Source organism: Mus pahari, chromosome 5 (genome assembly GCF_900095145.1).
Source record: "Mus pahari chromosome 5, PAHARI_EIJ_v1.1, whole genome shotgun sequence".
Taxonomy (NCBI): Eukaryota; Metazoa; Chordata; class Mammalia; order Rodentia; family Muridae; genus Mus; species Mus pahari.
Window position 1 is genome coordinate 17,495,596 of NC_034594.1, and position 20,168 is coordinate 17,515,763.

General features: G+C 42.7%; 1 protein-coding gene across 3 annotated transcripts in view; it reads right to left on the reverse strand.

Annotated features, from left to right (window-relative positions):
* Tmem131 (transmembrane protein 131) overlaps nucleotides 1–20,168 on the reverse strand; it is a 146,679-nt gene that overhangs the window by 75,664 nt on the left and 50,847 nt on the right. For all 3 annotated transcript variants that reach the window (XM_021197667.2, XM_029538483.1, XM_029538482.1), the window contains exons 3-4: nucleotides 12,489–12,529; nucleotides 2,321–2,389 (exon numbers count right to left, since the gene is read on the reverse strand). In XM_021197667.2, the coding sequence (XP_021053326.1) occupies nucleotides 2,321–2,389; nucleotides 12,489–12,529 (110 nt within the window). The remainder of the gene's footprint in view (nucleotides 1–2,320; nucleotides 2,390–12,488; nucleotides 12,530–20,168) is intronic.

Here is a 20,168-nt window from a genome sequence, read left to right on the forward strand (position 1 = left end):
GCATGGAGCTCAACAATTCAGCTTAAGAACACACTCAAAGGTAATTTTACTAGAGAAAGAAAAGCCTTTATTTTTAAAAAACAATTAACCATATTAATAAATACCAAAAACATGCCCCTTTTCACTAAATATTTTTCATTTAAAAGAAGATTGTGATATATTCTGTAACTGAATTAAGAACTCTGTTAATTAAGAACTCTGTTCTTGCATCTTATCACTGCATCTGTCTTAGTGCATTTTGTGCTGCTGCAACAGACTGCATAATTCATAAACAGAAGTTCTGGGCCTGTGAGATGCACGCGCGCGTGCACACACACACACACACTGCAGTGGTAACACAAGGCCCTCGGTGTGAATAGGGGCTGGAGAGATAGGTGAGTGATTAAGAGCCTTTCCTCTCTTCAAAGGACCTGAGTTCAGTTCCCTGAACCTACACTGGGTGGCTCACAGTCAGTTCTAACTCCAGCTCCAGGGGTCTGATGTTCTCTTTGTGTCTGCATGGGCATATGGCATAGGCACACACAGTTGTGCACACAGAGATGTGTACACACAGATTTATATATATATATGTTTATTTATATATATATAAGTTTATTTCTAGTATACATACATAAGTGTGTGTGTGTATATATATATATATATATACACACACACTTATATATATATACACATATACATATATATATATATATGTATATATATACATATACATTTCTATGTATACATATATATATATGTATACATAGAAATAAACTTACTTCCTTTTAGTTCTGCGAGGCTGGGGGGTGGGGTTCATAATCAAGGTGTTGATAAAGGTCTTCCCGACATGTCCTAAAACTGCTGCAGGTATTGTGTGGGAGTGGTAGGTACCCTGAGCCTTACTACCTCTGGGAGAGCCTACCTCCTCCTGAGGTCTACCGTCCTGATAGTACTTAAACCTGTCTCAGAACAATATAACATTTACCTCCTATCTGAACATTATGGTCTTTAAAATTAAATACCACATTTTACTTCCACAGTGGTTGATTCTGAAGCGCACACACTTTCTCTGCATGCCTAAGCCCTCAACTCACGGTCTGTAAGCATACCATCGTCAGAAACAAACAGGCTACGAAGTGTCTTCTGACTCTCGGGCAAACTACCCCGCCATGCTTCAGAAAAAACAAACGATAGATTTGATTTCTGTATCTGAAACTACAAAAAAGACACTTGACCTTGCTGTGTATGCAAAAGCAGCAGAGTGAACGCTGCCGGTGACAACCCAATACTCTAAGTGACAACCCAATACTCTAATCTTTGTTTGCTTGACCAGAAGAGACCTAAAACATTGATACAATAAAACGTCTAAGAAGGGAGAACACAGTGTTTCTCTGGCAGAGGATATGGCCCTGTAAGACAGCTAGAACCTTTGACTCAGCAAAGCATATATAGTCTAATATCTACTACCTATTTACCTATCAATCTCAAAATTGAAAACAGAAACTTTGGCCTTTTTGCTTAGAAACTTACTGCAGTAGTGGAGGGAGGGAGGGAGGGAGGGAGGGAGGGAGGACAGACCTATATCCCCAGGGGCAGAAGAGTAATTAAACCCACAAGGATGTGTATGACATTTAACCTTCATTTAAAACAGGCTTATAGCATAGACAACTGCTTAAGTTACTGCTGAGAAATCAAGAGAAACTTGCAGCCTGCCCACAGCTGAGTAAAGCACACTAACAAATGCACGCATGCACAGCACCAAACCCTACTCCACATGCTCTCCTGGTGCAGACACTAATTCACAGCTTGCTCTTGAGCCTTTGAAAATTCTTCTGTACCAGGTGACGACGCAAGATGCCCCCATCGCCCACTGCAACTGAGCCCAACAGGGCAAATACTTGTCTTTCCTTGAGTCCCTGAAATGTATGAATCCAGAGTCCCTAAGCAGAAGGCAACTGACTTAGATGTATCTGTGGCATGAGCTGTGACCTTTCATGAGGTTAGTGACCTCATGTGACTGGTGACATACTGACACGTTCACTTTAAGAGCATCATATCATGCAAAGTGTCAATAAGGTGACTAAATGCCAGAGACAAAGTGCTAATCAGATGAGGTTTCAGGTGAATACTACTCACGCTGGGAACCTCTGAACCAGAGTGTAGCGTATGGGCAATGTTCAGACTTTCCAAGTTTATATTATGTCAGATTCTTAGCAGATTCTAGTTTCAAAGGCTTCAACATCATTTGCTTTGTTAAGGTTTGTAGTTTTCTCACACAGATAGTACAGCAAAGGGCAGGAGAAATCCAAGTAAAACTGTCCTATAGCTCCAAGTTACTTACTGCTCATGGAAATCCAGCATGGGTGGTTCGAATCGTATGGGCCTGCAATTACCCCGGTACAGAGAAATGCTGGAAAGAAAAAGAAAAAATGTGAGAAGCAGCTCTTTAATTCTGTAAATCACGGTTGGATGCTTGACTTCTGTCACAAGAAAGTATTTTAAGAGAACAGGAATCGGGGACAAAGTGATAGCTCTGCTGGTATAAAGTGTGAGGATAGCAGCTGGATGTAAAACCCACGTTAAAAACAAAACCCAAAACCTCTGGGTACGGCTGCAAGCTTAGAGGCAGCAAGGCCAGCAGGTCCTTAAGGCTCTCTAGGTAGCTTAGTCCAGATTCTATGGTAACTTTCCGACCAATGAGAGAGCCTGTCTTAAAAACAAGATGGGTAGTACCTGGGAACAACAGCTAAGGTTGTCCTCTGGACTCTCAAGAAACAAGAACAACCTGCACGCATGCACGCACGCACAAAGACAGACAGACAGACAGACAGACAGACAGACAGACAGACACACACACACACACACACACACACACACACACACACACACATACACCAGAGCCTAGTGCTCTACTGGGAATGTGCAGTTCATTCTTTTAAGTTAGAAGAAAACAATGAGTAAGTTTTAGTAAATAAGCTACTGTAGTGACACCTATAACTCTAAGAACCTATGCCAGAACTTGGGATAGAGGGGTAGGAGGCTTATGCCTTTAAATCCAGCCTCCATTACGGAGCAAAATCTTATCTCAAACAAAACAAAACGAGGAAAAACAAACAACAAAGGAGGAAAGAAAAGAAAAAAATACTTTTTTACAGAAAGGTATGTGAAAGCACAGATTTCTCAATAGACTAATAATATTTACTTGGTTGATATCACTGGTAACAATATAGTTTAACATGTTTTTCTTAGATTTTTTGACACAATATGATAAATTGTTAATACAATTACACAAAGTTGATATAAGATGGAGAGAAAAATTACAACCACATTCCAACTGAGTGGCAAAGGACCAGTCATAAGCAATCTGGGCCTGGAACTTTCAAAGAACTGGACTTCATTACACTGATGTTCTAGTCTAAGTATTCAAGTACCATATCTACTTGACTTGCTACTAGAACTTGTTAACAAATTAGGATTTGGCATGGCAAGCCTCAGATATCCTGACCCAACATGTAATGTAAGATTATCAAGGATCTTTGGGAGCAGGTGGTGCTTACATACTAAAGTCTTATGCTTAGATACCATGAAGTTAGAAATGCAGTCAGTCACTAAAGTAACTTTTAAAATGAATTCTGATATTTTTGTTTGAAGAAATAAGACATAATCTAAGACTACTGTATTCTCATCGTGTGCACAATTCATAAGAACTCAAGTTTTCAAACGATGTAATTTCATTCAATAGATCCAGGAAATACACTAAAAACTGACTGGGGTCACTGAGCTGCAAGCAATCAGCTCCACCAGTGTTCTGAGCTCGGCCAATCTGGAGCATCCTTCTTCTGGGCTATTTGAGCATCCCTCTTTCTACATATGCATGCTGAACACAGATGACAAAAACAGGAAAGAAAGAACAGCATATCTCAAGATCACACTGTGCTAAGACTAAACTACAGACACTAGGAGGAGAGGCACAGTTCTTTGTAAGACAGCTGCGGCGGCTGTCCTTAGCCATGACAGTGTCAGCATTCTTGTCTACTTTAAAATAAAACATGTTTGGCGCACCTGTTTGGTTTTTTAGATTTATTATTTTGCGTGTGTGACTGTTTTGTCTTCCTGTATGTCTGTGCACCACATGTGTTCCTGGTGCCCAAGGAGGTGGTGAGCTTCCATGTGGGTGGTGAGAACTGAACCCAGCTCCTTTACAAGTGCTCTTAACTGACTCCCCAGCCTTAGCTCACGAGTTTTAAGCATCAAACTTAAGCTAGTCTAAAACCATACCAAGTTAAGGAAAGGAAAAGGTAATGCCTGACACAATGGTGAGTCACTAAACACAGACACACACACACAGACAGACAGACAGACAGACAGACAGACAGACAGACAGACAGACACACACACACACACACACACACACACACACACACACACACACACACACATCTATGCTCAGTGTTAGAGGGACAGAGGAGATCATGACATAGTTCTTCCTCTCACAGAACCAAGAATTCGCCCTGAAAGTTGCACACGAATACGTCTGAAGTGGTAAGCATGACTGAAAAGAACAAAGGCCATGCATTTGACAGAAATGTGACAGCACACAAATCCAGCACAGTAGGTTAAGCAGAGAGTGAGGAGGGTACCCCAAAGTTAGGGTGGTGGAGACCAAGGGTGGACAGCGGGAATGTGCTTGGCAAAGCTCTGAGTGAAAGAAGGAGAGGGAAGGGCGAGGTGAGAGGTCAAGTGAGGAGGGGGCTATTATTCCAAATGTAGGAAACACCCTCCCTGCGTGTTCCCTACAGGCTCATGGGTCTCAACACTTGATCCCCAGCTAGTGGCACTGTAGTGGAACTTTCAGGAAGCCGAGCTGTGCTGGAGGAACTGGCCACTGGAGCTGGACCTTGTGGTTTTGTAACCTGACCCAGCTTCCTTTCACTCTGTGCTGTTTGATGATGCAACGCCAGCTGCCGCTTAGTTTTGCCATGACAGGTCTGTGTCCCCTCAACTGTATACCTTAAGTTGTTTCTTGTCAAGGACTCCGTGACAACAATGAGGAGAGTTAAATAATACAGCAGTGCTTTAACAAAGAAATAACAGGATTCAGCGTTGTGTACCAGGGCACTTGTGGGCTGCGGTGTGAAGAACAGAAACTCAGGAGGGAAGCAGGGCGGTGCTACAGCAGCCCAAGCAGAGGAAGGGACAGTGACTGCTTCCTAAGCCTGGGACTTGCAGTCACACTGACTTGGGAATAGGAGAAAAAGGGAGAGGAACCAAGGATTACTGACAGACTTTAATGACCTGTGAATGCTAGACTAAAAGGAGAAGGGCTGTGTGAAAGATGTTGAGAGCGTCATTCGGACCATTTAAATTCGGTGTCTTCTCTAGACGGAGCTAAGGAAGCAGTAGCAGGAAACCCGGAGACTGTTTATATAAAGGACCTTCCTGCCAAGTCCTGGTCCCGCTGAAGGGCCTTGTCTTCAGTTTTCCGACTGTCTCCACATGTGCTGCCCAAACCCTGGACAATCACTGTAGACAAATCATCTGCAAGGAACACTCTCCCTTCCTTTCCGGGCACCTCCTTAGGAGGTGCTAATGCCCTGTGCTCAAGCCTCCTGTAAACTCAGCAGGGCAGCACCCGGCCACTGCTACTGGGACTGAGAGAACAGTCACAGTGAGAGAAGAGGAGTGGAGTGCAAGATGAGGCTTTCACAAATGTGTGTTTTCATGACAACAGCAGAGCCACGGCTAAGGGATAAATTCAAATGGGTTGGCACAAACAGGCACCAATATTGCCTTGTTTTAAAAAACTAAAAATGTAGTAACACGGCTGTCATGTATCTGCAACTAATAAAACGAGTCTACCGTGTTTATTTGCCTATGACAAGACATTACTCAATACTCTAGTAACAGAGTGCAAATGTTCAGAAATGATAAAAAAAAATTGAAGGGATAGACAATATGAAAAATGGTTTATGTCAATTACAATGCAAGCCAATCTGGGATGTTGTCATAGCTTTTTTGCTTTCTTCAGCAATTATTTGCTCTGAATTATCAATACAATTGTTTCCTAAATTTTTTTCCTCCGAGACCGAGTTTTTCTGTATAGCCCTGGCTGTCCTGGAGCTCACTTTGTAGACCAGGCTGGCCTCGAACTCAGAAATCTGCCTGCCTCTGCCTCCCGAGTGCTGGAATTAAAGGTGTGAGCCACCACGCCTGGCATGTCTTCTAAATCTTTATGAAAAACTATTTGCAGGACTAGGGAGCTATCTTAGTAAAATGCTTGCCTTACAAGCACAAAGACTTCAGTTTGAACTCCAGAACCCACATGGAAAGAGTTCAGTGTGATGGAGCATACTTGTGAGACCAGTACTAGGTAGACAGAGGAGAGACAGATGGCAAGGGCTTGCTGGCTAACTACAGGGCAGTGGGTGGTCCTGCCTCACAGAGAAAAGGTGGGTGATGCCTGAGAAACAGCATCTGAGGCTGCTTCTGGCCTTCACATGTACACATGTGCACATAAACACCCTGTGTCTCTGTCTGTTTCTCTCTCTCTCTCTCTCTCTCTCTCTCTCTCTCTCTCTCTCTCTCTCTCTCTCTCTCTCTTGTACACAGGAACAAACCGCCCTCCACATCTGGAGACACAGAAACGCAGACTTTTCTGAGCTCCAGCTAGAAAACAATGAAATCCTGGAGAAATGAACTCTACTGTTTGGTTACCAGTTGGGTCAAAGTTAAGCAGGTGACTTCCAAATGAAATCTACAGGACTTTCTTGGTCCTGAGGGGTTGTTGGGAATTCTACAGATGTCTGCTTAGAATCTACTACTAGACAAAAGGTACTCTGACTCAATACAGGGAAGGCTTTGCAACAGGGTCTTATTGTGTAGTCAGGCTAGCCCCAGATCTCTATTCTTCATACCTCAGCCTCCTGAATGCTGAGATTACAGCAGGGTGGAGGAAGGGGCAAGGGGGTGGAGGTAGGGGTGGGGGGTGGGGGTGAGAACAGGAGTAGGGAAGGTGCTACCTGGACACAGTATTAAAAAAAAAGTGTGGTCCACTTGAACCCAATCGCATAGAATTCCTATGGAAATGCAAATTATGAACGCCCATCTTCAGAATCTGCATCATTACACTTAGTACAAAGCTAAGAAATCTGACCTCATAAGCTCGGTTTCTCATATCTGGCACACTATTTTGTATGCAGACTCACAAAGATCATTAAGAAACAGATGGGGGAGCAGATAAAAAGTTTACAACCATCCACAGTTAAGTAGTTGCCAATGACTTTTACAATAGATGAGCAGCTACTTAAGATAACAGGACCCCCCCCCAATAATATATAACACATATCAGACACAATTTAGTTTTGATATGGATTCCACTAACTAATGATATTAATGATACCAAATATCTTTCCATTTATTTATCAAACGACTTGTCTTTTTTAAATGGTCGGTTCTAACCTCTCTAGAGCTGCTGTCTGAGTTATGGGCTGCCTGTGTATAATGGACATTCTGGTCGGTTCTAACCTCTCTTAGACAGAGAGCTGCTGTCTGAGTTATGGGCTGCCTGTGTATTATGACATTCTGGCACTCTGGTACAGACAACACATCCCCCTTGCCTTCTTAGTAGCTGGATCTTGAACAGCAGACACTTTTAATTTTGATAAAATCTTATTTGCCAGTTTTCTTTATGGTGCACGTTCTTGGTATCTTAAGAAAAATTTGCCCATGTTGCAAATAATTCTAATGAAACACTGACATTTTATTCCAAGTAGTTTATACTTTCAGCTTCTATATATGGGTTCATTACTGTCCATTATAAATGACCTGGAGGTAAAGGTAGACACTGCTAAAGGTAGACATTGCTTCTTCTTATTTGCTTTGTTTTTCTAAAGTCATTTATAAAGATAAGAAAGACAAATTATTTATTCCATTTAAGAGTCAGGAAAATAAACACAAGGGAAGACATTAATGTGACAACTGACTTAACATATCCAAGAATTACATGTCAAGGGCTAAGATGAAGACTGGATGCATAAACACAAAGGACCTGAGTTCAGATCTCAAAAGCCACAGAAAAACCTGGGCATGGTCGCTTGTACCTGTAACCCCAGGAGAAACAGGAGGATCACTGGGGTTTGCTGTCTGACAGCCCTAGCTCCAGACTCAGTGAGAGACCTTGCGGGTGACAGAGCAGAAGACCCATCGACCATGGAGGGGTACAAACCTGGAACCCTAGCATGGGAAGCCACAGAGAGCGTCACTGGGCCTTGCTGGCTGGCCTGTCTAGCCAAATGTGTGAGCTGCAGTGTCAGTAAGAGAACCCATCTCAACACCTGAGGTGCAGCTGAGGGGGATACCACACACACACACACACACACACACACACACACACACACACACACACACACCAGTGCTGGGGAGATGGTTCAGCCCTGTAAAAGCCCTTGCTACATAAGTCTGAAGACATGACTTTTACGTAATTCTAGCACTCCTATGATAAACTATGAGTTGGAGACAGAATAGTTTGAAAAGTTTACAGAAGTAGCGAGCTTAGAGTACACTGTGCGCAGAAACAACGCAGACCTCACCTCCGCAGGGTGGAAGCTGAGACCCAGCTCCAGAAGAGTTACCCTCTGGCTTCTACAAACGCACACTGACACCACACCTCCACAGCCCACTTCCCACACACAATAGTCAACTTATAAAACAATTTTTAGAGATGGTACAAATGTTATCAAATACTTTTAAATTCAATCTAAGGACTGTTCCATGAAGTAGAACTCATACTAGAAACTGTTAAAGGTGTTAAGAACCTGTGGCTAAATAGGTCAGAAGCCCTAGGCCCAATATTATTTTTATTATGCTAAATGTACATAATACTATACTCATAGATCAGAGCATCCCTTAACCTTCTTCAGAAAATTTGACCTGCAGTAGATAGCAGTTAACATGGAGAGCTTCAATGGGACTACCTGTGACTGTAAAAGACTGTGGTGTGCTCAGCCCTAATGGGACGTTCATGTCACACCTCTCCCTCCTCTAAAGGCTCAGGGATCTTCAGAAGAGGGAGCAGAAAGATCTTAAGAACTAGAGGTGGTAGAAAACAAAGGAAACCGTGTTCTCCACACTGTAGGGCAGACGCAAATTCACAGCTATGGTGACAGAATCCCACCACTAAGTGAGCTATCGGCATTTGACAGTTGCTGGGGGAAGGAGAGTCGGTTCTCTTTATAATGTGGTCCCTACTGGGTATATACCATGCACCAGGGCAAGAGTCACTCTCCAGACCAGCTGAGCAACACAAACTGGATTCCGTGGGGAGAGGGAGGGGGAAAGAAATAATAATCCCAAAGTAGGGTGGGAAAGAATGGAAGGGTAGACAAGAGGTAAACATGTTTAAAACACACTGTGTGAAATTCTCCAAAAATAAACTATTGTTAAAAGGTAAAGTATTAAGTATAACTTTAAAGCAAAGCTGTTGTTATACAGAGCAAGTGCACAGTGAGTGTGACACCTGGTGCTCAGACAGTTCATGTACATCACTCTCCTGCTCCACTCTACCACGTGGCTGTTTGTTTTCTCTCTTTTTTTTCTTTTTTGTGATTTTTCGAGACAGGGTTTCTCTGTATAGCCCTGGCTGTCCTGAAACTCACTTTGTAGACCAGGCTGGCCTCAAACTCAGAAATCCACCTGCCTCTGCCTCCCAAGTGCTGGGATTAAAGGCGTGCGCCACCACTGCTTGTTTTCTAGGGATTTTTCTTTTGTTTTTTTTTCTGACTGCTTTTTGGTCCCTTTGTTCTCCTGTTCTATCTTTTAGAACAAAAGAATTGAATACTCTCAGTTACCATTTTACCTCTGTGACTTGTGTATTAGCTATGTTTTTGTTTTTAAAGTAGTCTTAATAGTTGCAGGGTTCATCTTAACACTGTCTACAAAGAGCTCAACTCTTCTGCTCACTCCAGTCTTCTGTTCTACTGTCACATACAGGATGCATGCCACGTAGTGAATCTCCTAAAATCTAACTATTTGTTTCTATACATCTGCTAATTAAAATTTTCATCAGAAAACATTTCTCTATGTATCAACATATTTTACTTTTCTGGTGCTCTTCACTCTCTTGTTAAATGTTTTTACCTGGAATGGCTTAATTACCTTTAGCCTCTAACACTTCCTAAAGTTTACTAGACAAGTGTCTTGCCACATTTGTCTTACCTCTGTCTGGAAATGTCTTCATTTTTAAAGTATATTTTACAATGGCAGTTTTTTCATGTGACGCTTCAATGATGTCACCTTATTGGGAGTTTTGGGCATCTGTGTGTGTGTAGTGTGTGTGTGTTTGTGCAAGTGTATGGGGGGCAGAGTCTCTTACTGGAACTTGGAGTTGCCAGTATGACTAATCTGCCCAGTGAGCTTGCCTGCTTCAGACACCCCGTCACCTGTTCAGAAGCACCGTGTTACAGACGGCCCCCAAACGCGCCCAACCCCAGTCTGCAGCTTTGGGTGATGGCCAGTCTGCCTCTGACCTCAAAGAACCCTGTTTCTAAGACTGCTGGAGTGTTGATAACTTCTTATACAGCAATGGAGAGTGAGTGTCAGAGGTTAGAACAGTGTCTGCTATACATGAGAATTCTAATAAATATTTGCTGAATGGGTGAATGAATGAATGAATCATAAACCCCACAACTTTCAGTCAGCTGCTTGAGTTTGCAAGCTGTTAGTACCTGCATAAATGTTTGTATTTTATTTCAAAACACCCTTTTATAGTCGTACTGCCTTTCACTATACACAATATATGCCATATGGTGACTTCATTATCCCAGTTGGTAAAGAAAAATTTTGCTCAGCTGGTGAACTGACAACTTAGGTGCCCAGATTCCTACTCTCCCATCAAAGGCTGTACACCCTAACAGCAGATCATGCACAGCAAGTGCCTTTACATCAGGCAACAGTAAGTCAGTACGAGGTCACAGGTTCTGAAGTCAGAGGTTAACTGTGTGGATGACAGATACCATTCACAGCTTTGTGTTTTCAGTGCCATACCCTCTAACAGCAAAGGCAGCACCCACCAATTTCCATACTGTCTCCCAGTGTGCTAGATAGTCTTTCAGATCTGTATCTCTGCTATCCTCCAAGGTCCTAAAGAGGGACATCTACACCCAGCACACAGAAGATGCTAAGATATGGTGAGCAGGCTGATAAACCCTCACCTCACTTCCTTACCAGTTCCTCTCAGTCATGACAGCTTTCTTTCCCAACACCTCAAGTAGATCCTCTCCCCCTCCACACTGTTGTTGTCTGTTTTGTTTTGTTTTTGTTTTTGTTTTTGTTTTTGTTTTTGTTTTTGTTTTTTGAGACAGGGTTTCTCTGTGTAGCCCTGGCTGTCCTGAAACTTGCTCTGTAACCATGCTAACCTCAAACTTAGAGGTCCAGCTGCCCCTACTTCCTGGGGGCTGGGAAAGTTGGCCACAGAGAAAACACAGTAAATATGCAAAAATTCCATATCATTATGAGACAAATCAAAGAGAATACAATGTTGGACTATCAAGTCAGAAGACCATGCCATGTAGGTGATGAGAGCTGAACCCAGTTCCTTTGCAAGAGCAGAGGTGCTCTTAACAGTTACACTGAGCCAGCTCTCCAGATGAATATCATCTCCATAACTATAGCCAGTGTAATTCCACAGCTAATTTCTGATCTGCTGGAATAGGGTATGCCTTTTTGGATGTGTCAGTCCTAGAGCTCACAAAGGACTTACAAACCTTATGATACTCTTGCAAGACAGGGGTACCTCTGTTCTGAGTAAAGACCCCTTATATATGACAGGGACAGACCTACAGTTAAATCTTACATGTCACTGAAATGCTCATGTTTGGGAGCTTGGTCCCCAGACTCTGTAGTAGGTTGGACTTGGTGAGAGGGCTTTCTGTCATTAGGAGCACGCCCTTGAAGGAGTCCATGGGACCATGGCTCTTTCTCCACCTCTATCTCTCTGATGAGGGAGTTAGTGTTACCATGCTATGCTGGGAATGCAATTTTCAAAACTGTGAGTCAAACAGACCTTTTCTCTTTGCCAGTTCATTACACCAGGTCTTTGTTACAGTCTCAGACACTATTCCAGAGTAACGTGCTATATTACTGCACCACATGGGAATTCACTTCAACTTGGTTTTCTAAACATAGTACTTAGAAAGATATGGCATAAAACCAGGTGTGGTGGCGCACACCTTTAATCCCAGCACTTGGGAGGCAGAGGCACATAGATTTCTGTAAGTCTGAGGCTAACCTGGTCTACATAGAGAGTTCCAGGACAGCCAGGGTCACATAGAAAGATCTTGGCCCAAATCAAGCAAACCAAATAACAACAGAATGAAAAGAAAAACACAGCAAAATGTCTTTATAATACAACACTGTGTGTTTCTCAGAAAGTAACCCAGGAGAGTGAGTGGGAGGTGCAGGACCCCGAGGAATGGAAGCGTGTTTGCATGATGCCACGTGTGAGTCCTACTTACCTTTTCTGTTGATATGAACTGAGGCCAAGTGTTGTCTCAGTCTGTAAGAGGAAGAAAACAAGAATGAAACTGCTAAAGCCAAAGTTTCACATCACAGACACAAGAAACATCAACATATTTTATTGTGTCTTATTTTCAACCCATTCCCACCCTTGATTTTCAGGTTAGACCTGGTTCCAAATCACATAAAATAATAGGTCACACTATGCAATTAGAACGAGAGAATAATTTGGTTCAATCTTAAGTACACCACAAACTAATGCTATTGGTTTCCTTATGTTTGGCAAACACTACAAATCCTGTAGGGGCATCTTTATAATCTCTTTATGTAAGGTCATGAGCTCCAGGGTGTTCCCTTCCTCTCAACTGCCAGTGAGGAGCTGGTATCTATAGCTGCTGTCATTATGGAGCTGAAGATACAGTGGGAATCAAAGGGCAGACCATTTACGTAACAAATACTTACACACTGAGAACTGGTTACAGAAATGCTGAAAGGAATTCCAGCGTGATGCACACCAGGAAAGAGCATCTGAAGAGCTGATGATGCTTACACTGAACTGACAGCAACCATGACATGGAAACCACATGGATAGTAAAAGAGGAAGAACACAGTACATCCAAAGCACAGACCGCAGAAAATAAGGCTGCAAGACAAGGTGGGAGCCAGAAGATGTCCACCTTGCTAAGAAGTCCCAACTTCCTCCAGCAGCTGATGGGAGCAGATACAGAGACCCAGTCTCAGTCATGGACAGAAAGAATAGTCACAGATGCCAGACACTGGGAACCACTGCTCAATAAAGAACCTCCACTTGGAAGGAAGAAGTTCTGGAATTAGATGATGGAGGTCACTGTCGAATAGTGTGAGCAGACTTAACTCTGCTGAACTGCATACTTAAAAATGGCAATTCTATGTCTAAGTCCCATGTTTAATATATATAAAAAAAACCTTTAATAATCAAGACAATGCAGTAGTAGTGGCATAAAGATAGATTAACGAAACTTGGCAAGTCTAGAAATGGACATGTATACAATCTCTTAATTTTCAGCAAAGGCATTGATGACATTCAATAGAGAACCGAATGCCTGCTCAAAAGACAGAGCAACCAGATTATGAAATGGAGAAACAGGAACCTTTACCCTATTTTACATAATATACACAAATTAATCTCAGAAAGAAATGTTTAAGGAAATATAACAGCTCTATGGGACTTCTAGAAATAAAAGTATTTATCTACACAATGTACACAATGACTTATATTTGAATGTTCACACAGCTTTTTTTTAGTAGAACAACCCAAAGTTCTTATAACATGTAAATGGGAACATAAACTGTAACATACCAATACAACAGACTATTTATCAGCAATAAAAAGACAAATTATTGATATATGATATCATAAGTAAATCTCAAAATTATGATGGTGAATGTTGGAAACCAGTGACTGAAAGCTGAGCAGAGGCCACCTAGAGATGGAGAATAAAAGCGCAGGAAACGCTTATGGGAGCTGGGTGTACTCACTATTGGACTGTAGTTATCATCTCCCAGTATAAAACAGCATGCAATCTTTTCAATGTGTAATTTAGACATGTATACTGTATGCTGTTCATAGATTAATAAAGGGTGATCAAAACATCAGAGCATAAGGAGCTATGCTCCCGTACAAACAGAAACAAAACTCAAGAGATCTATTACCCTGTGTACTTTTTGAGGAATAAAACATCATAAAGACAATGTAGCAAAAGATCACAAAGACAAAAGCAAAATTATTCAAGATGGTAAATTGCAAACCATCTGTGGTAGTTTGACTAGGAATAGCCCCCTCATGTGTTTGAATGCTTGGCTGTGGGAAGTGGCTCTATTAGGAAGTGTGGCACGTTTGGAGTAGGTGTGGCCTTATTGGAGAAAGTGTGTCACTGTTAGAGAGGGCTTTGAGGTCTCAGAAGCCCAAGCTACAGTCAGTGTGGACACAGTTTCCTGCTGCTACTTGGTGTTCAAGATGTCGAAGTCTCAGCTCCTTCTCCAGCACATGTCTGCCTGCATGTGCCCATGTCCCAGCACATGTCTGCCTGCATGTGCCCATGTCCCAACATGGTGATAGTGAAGGACTGAACCTTTGAACCTGTAAGCCAGCCAGTTAAATGTTCCCCTTTATAAGAGTTGCCCTGGTCATGGTGTCTCTTCACAGCAACAGAAGCCCTAAGACAACATTTTATGAAAAATTAGCTGATATTCAATAAGAAATAAGATTAGAACAAATAGGGCTGGTGAGATGGCTCAGTAGGTAAGAGCACCCGACTGCTCTTCCAAAGGTCTGGAGTTCAAATCCCAGCAACCATCTGTAACAAGATCTGACTCCCTCTTCTGGAGTGTCTGAAGACAGCTACAGTGTACTTACATATAATAAATAAATAAATCTTAAAAAAAAAAAAAGATTAGAACAAATAAATAAATTCTTATTGAAGTATAAGGCAAACAACAAAACAATCATTTAGCTATAATAAAGTCTCACAGCAGGCAGACACTGTGCCCCAAGTGCTGAAAGGAGGTGATTATAGTAAATGCTATTTTGACCCTGAGGTAATTTGAGAAATAAAAGCTTAAACTTGTCTTTAAGGTATATCTTAACATTGGGCCTAAACACAGGGCAACACAACAGAAAGTGTAAAAATTAGGTGGAAGAGATCAAATTTGCCTTCAGTACACTGAACATCAAATCAAAATCTATTTTAAAAGTGTCAGAATCTAGAGCTTAACCACAAACAAGTCATGTCAGGAGGAACAGACACAAGACAAGCCGCAAAACAATGTAACAGAGCAAGCAAAGGCCCTGCCCTGAGTAACTGTACCAGGAGGGGTTTCATAATGGGAAAGTTTCTCTCACACAGCAGTGAAAAGAAAGGGGGTGGGGACTGAGATGTAAACAAAGAACAAGAATAGGAAATTCACTCCAGGAAAGCAGAGGCTGGAGAAAATAGCTCAGAGGTCAAGAGCACTTGTTCCTGCTGAGGATGGTTCACAACCATCCATAACTCCAGTTTGGGGAGGATCTGATGCCTGCTTTTGACCTGCACAGCACGAAGCATGCAAGTGGTGCACCTGCACACATGCGAGGGAAAAGTAAATGGGCCACAATTGTTGGAAAAGAGACTGCTTCCTCAGAGTGCATCTCTACAGAGAATAATCAATTTCACCAGCTGAGCAAAGGGACATTTGGCCCATCACATTCCACGACAGAGCTTGGCTGAATTCTGGGTCCTAGAAACTATCTATATCATGTAAGCTGACCACCACTAGTGTTTCAAAGAAAGTTCTCAGAAAAACCGAAAAGAAAGAAAGAAAGAAAGAAAGAAAGAAAGAAAGAAAGAAAGAAAGAAAGAAAGAAAGAAAGAAAGAAAGAAAGTAAGTTAGTTCTCAGAATCAGAGAAAGTTAACATGGTAAAACCCGAGTGAACCCAGATTATCCTTCTGTCCTGCCGATCCAGAAGAGGCCATCAGACTCCTTCCCACCTGCAATTCACACCACATGCACGCAGGGCTCACCACTAGGCTGCCAATTCCAGACCAATTTGAACACAACTTTTTTGACGGTTCCCCACCTCCCAATAGGATTCACAGGAGGAAAACAGACTATTTCAATCAACCACACTGGCCCCTGCAGGAGACTCACGTGATGTGCTCTTGGGCACTGTCAGTTCTCATCATAAATGCAGCTCACAATAGCTCAACTTCCTTAGCAAGGTCACCGGAATCCCTGTGGCTGAGAGTAAAGGTCTAGGGGCCCTGAGTTCAGCCCTGCACATGCTAGGCCATCACCACCACTAAACTACTTCCCCAGACCTTAAGAGATATTTTAATTGTTACAAAGCATATGCTATTACCATCAAGCAGACAAAGACACGAATGACCATTCTAAAGTGCACAGGGCAGTGTTCCCTCGACTCCTCAAACAATGAACTATTTGGCTCAAAATGTTAATTTTCCTGAAGTTTATGATATGTTACTAATTATAGTTTTCATTTCTATTTGTGTGCACACATGCACATAATGTTTTTCTCTATTATTCTGCATGTTATCTCTTCAGACAAGGGTCTCTTCTCACTGAATCTGGGGCTTGCAAATTTGCCAAGACTAGCTGGCTAGTGAGCTCCAAGGATTCATTCCCCCTACCCCAGGGCTCAGGTTACATGTGCACCACACCTGGGTGTCTTAGAATCCCAGTTTGGGTCCTCAGGCAGAGCAGGCATATGGCTGGGTAAGCCACCTTCCAGCCCCCTTAATTTTTATCTGTAGTAGCATCTTCTTGCATTATAATTCAAAGTGTTCAGCTGTCATACCAATTATGAATATTTCCTGTGGCACCTGACTTGATGAATGGCTACTATGATATAAAATTAATTGCTATGTTGTAGAACTTCCTATAGTGTGAGAAAACAAAACTATGCTTAGTGAGAACAAGAAATGAATAGAAATGAATCCAGGCATCGGTCTGCATGACATCGGAGCACTTTTCTCTGGTCTACGCGAAAAGCACAGTGGCTAAGAGGGAAGCTTTAAAGGAAGGCTCGGTTCGTGACACTAGTTGCTTACTTGGTTAATTTACTGATTTCTATACATTAAGCTGCTTGTCTAAGCCTATTACATTCACTTAAGAATTTGGAGGCCGGTGCTATAGCTCAGCAACAAAGTGCTTGTCCAACACACACAAGACACTTAGACTGATTTCCAGAGCAAAAACAATAACAAATAAAGCATGCCTAAGCAATACCCAATAGTATTACTTTTCTATGCTTTCCAAACTTCTGTAAACTTTTACACGTCTCTTTATAGAGGTGAATATTCTCGGCCTTCATAAACGTTGATCCTAGCTCCTTCTCCCTTCCCTTTCCCTAACAACAGAGAGCCCATTCCCAAGACTGTTCAGAGGAGATGACCATCTACAACCCACAGGCCAAGCCACTCTGCCACTAGTTTTATGCTTGCTTCCTAGGAACCAGGGATGGACGGCTGCTTTTGTACCACAGTAGATGAGTGGTTAAGTGGAGACTGCTAGCACCTGAACCCTCCCTCAGACAGCTAATGTCTGATCCTTACAGAACGATTGTCAACCTCTTGCTTAGATGGTAAAGAGAGGCAGTATCATAATGTCCCACTTCCAAAACCACTAAATCCCTACATATGACAGCCTTTCCTAAGACAGCATCATGTAACATATCTTCACATGAGACATAACGGAAATACTACTCAAAGTGGACTCAAATACTATCCTCTAATACTATCTAAGCAGCCAGAGTCAGATAAGAATCCAGATGATGGCTGTGCCCTCACTCCATACACAGTTGTGCACTTTGGCCACCTGTATTTCTGACAAACCAGCTATAAATGCAAGGCTATCCATGATCCCCTGACTCGCTTATTCACCAGGACAGCTCACAGAGCTCAGAACAACACTCCACTGAACAATTTCAGTTTGATTCTAAAGGAATAGTGACCTGAACACAGATCTGTGCTGTCTATCATCAGGACACCTCACTTTCCTGCCATGTAGGTTCATCTACCAAGAAAATAGCTCTGCTCTGATGTGCAGAGCTTTGACTGGGGTCTCATTATAAAGATATACAAAAGGGGATTTCTGAAACAATGGGGAAAAATGAGTACAGAGCAGGCAGGTTTCAGATCACATCAGGGCTCTTAGCCCTCTGAAGCACAGTGGCTTAAGGCAGTTTATGCCTACTGCCCATTCTGGGGCTGGTGGAGCCCCGGTTGCTTGTTCTCACTTATGTCTTTGTGCTGCATCTGTAGGAAGCTTCAGATGTGTTAGCTGGTTGTCCATGAAGCTCATTCACAGGAGGGAGAGTGGTGCTGGCTGTGAGCTGGAAGCTTAGCTCTGACTGCTGACAGGAGGCCTAGACATGGCCTCTCTGTGCACATAACCCATCACCATAGGAACTGGGTGCCTTACAGGAATGATACATGACAAGACTCAGGAGTAAGAAAGGTGTTAGTAGCTTCCTGTGATCTGTCCCCTTAGCACTAGTACAATGTTCTGCACACTGTATTTGTCAGGACGCTATTACTATCCTGCACAGTACATATTGATTTAATTTCCCAGAGAGTTGTAATTCTCTCCAACCTGATCTTCAGATCCAGTGTAAGAACCACCCCAACAGCACACACAGAGTTTACAGGTACACACGGAAAGCACAGGACTTTATGGCAACAAAGATGTGGTTATCAAGGACCATGTCTAAGAGGAAGGAAATGAGAATCAAAACTTTCAAAAGTGTAGTTGCAAAGACAAACAGGATCGGGACACTAGAACCCAGAAAAGCAGCTTCAGCATACACCAGCAGTCGACCAGGAGACATTGTCGCTTCAGAGTAAGCGGGTAACAAAGTTCTGGAGGACACCCAGCAAAGGACATGAAACAACTGAACAGCAACAAGGGAGCTCTGCCCTCCGCCTCTGCTGAAAGTTATTTTAGGAACTGCAGCTGTACCTAAGGAGAGCAGCCCGACAAAATTCTAAATTTAAGACCATCCATAGTGTGCTTGTGGATGGATGGATGGATGAGCACATATGTGTGTAGAAGTGCACATGTATGAGGCCGAGGGTCAGCCCAGGGTGTGTTATTTCTAGGAAGTCATTCACTTGGTTTCTGAGATGAAGCCTCTTCCCTGGCCTTGAAGCTCACTGACAGGCTAGGCTGGCTGGCCAAGGAGCCCCAGGATCCTTCTGTCTCTACTTCTCCAGCTCTGAGATTTTGCTCAACTATGCTCAACTTCCTCACGTGGGTGCTGGGGATCTAAGCTGGGTTCTGATGCTTGCTACGCAAGCACTTTATCAGCTGAGCTATCTTCCCAACCACATAATCTGGTTCCTCGGCTAGACAGAAGACATACTAAATAAAACAAAAGGCTGACAAGCTAAACTTCATGAATAAAGAAATTCTGTTTATTTGAAGTCACAATTATCTAAGTCAAAGACCAACCCATCAAGTAAGAACAGTGACAGGATAGAACAGAGATAGGAGGGGTGCTTCTAGTGGGCTGTGCCAAGATCTTGATTTATATCTTTAAATATAAATCAAGAAATTCCTGATGATGGGATTATAAATTGGAAAACTACTGTCACTGACTATTAAAAACAAAGACATAGATGGCTTGGCAGGAAAAGGCATCTACCGTCAGGACCATCTGAACCACACAGCACAAACAGCACAAACTCCCACTGGTTGTCCTGACTTCCAGACACCCACCCAAACATACATGCAGAACAAAACATGAAAAACATTTCCGCTTTAGACACACAACCTATGCCATAAGAAGCAGTGCAGGTGTGTAATCCCGTACCATGCCAGTGACAGCCTCCACACCCATGCTCATGGACATGGCCCCAGCCAGACACACACAGGAATTAAAGGGCCTGACCTTGAGAAAAAGGATGGGGTTGGAGGGAGCACACACGATGGACCAGTCTCAGGTTGAGAGTAACCAGGATGCACTGCTTACAGGGATGCAAATGTCAAAGAACTAATTTAATCTTTAAAAAAAAAAATCAGAAAGCTGAAACGGATATAGAGGTATGTCTGTACTCCTATTACTCAGGAGGCTGAGGCAGGAGGATCCCAATCTTGGGGCATCCTGGGCTATTAAAAGGGAGGGAGGGAGGGAGGGAGGGAG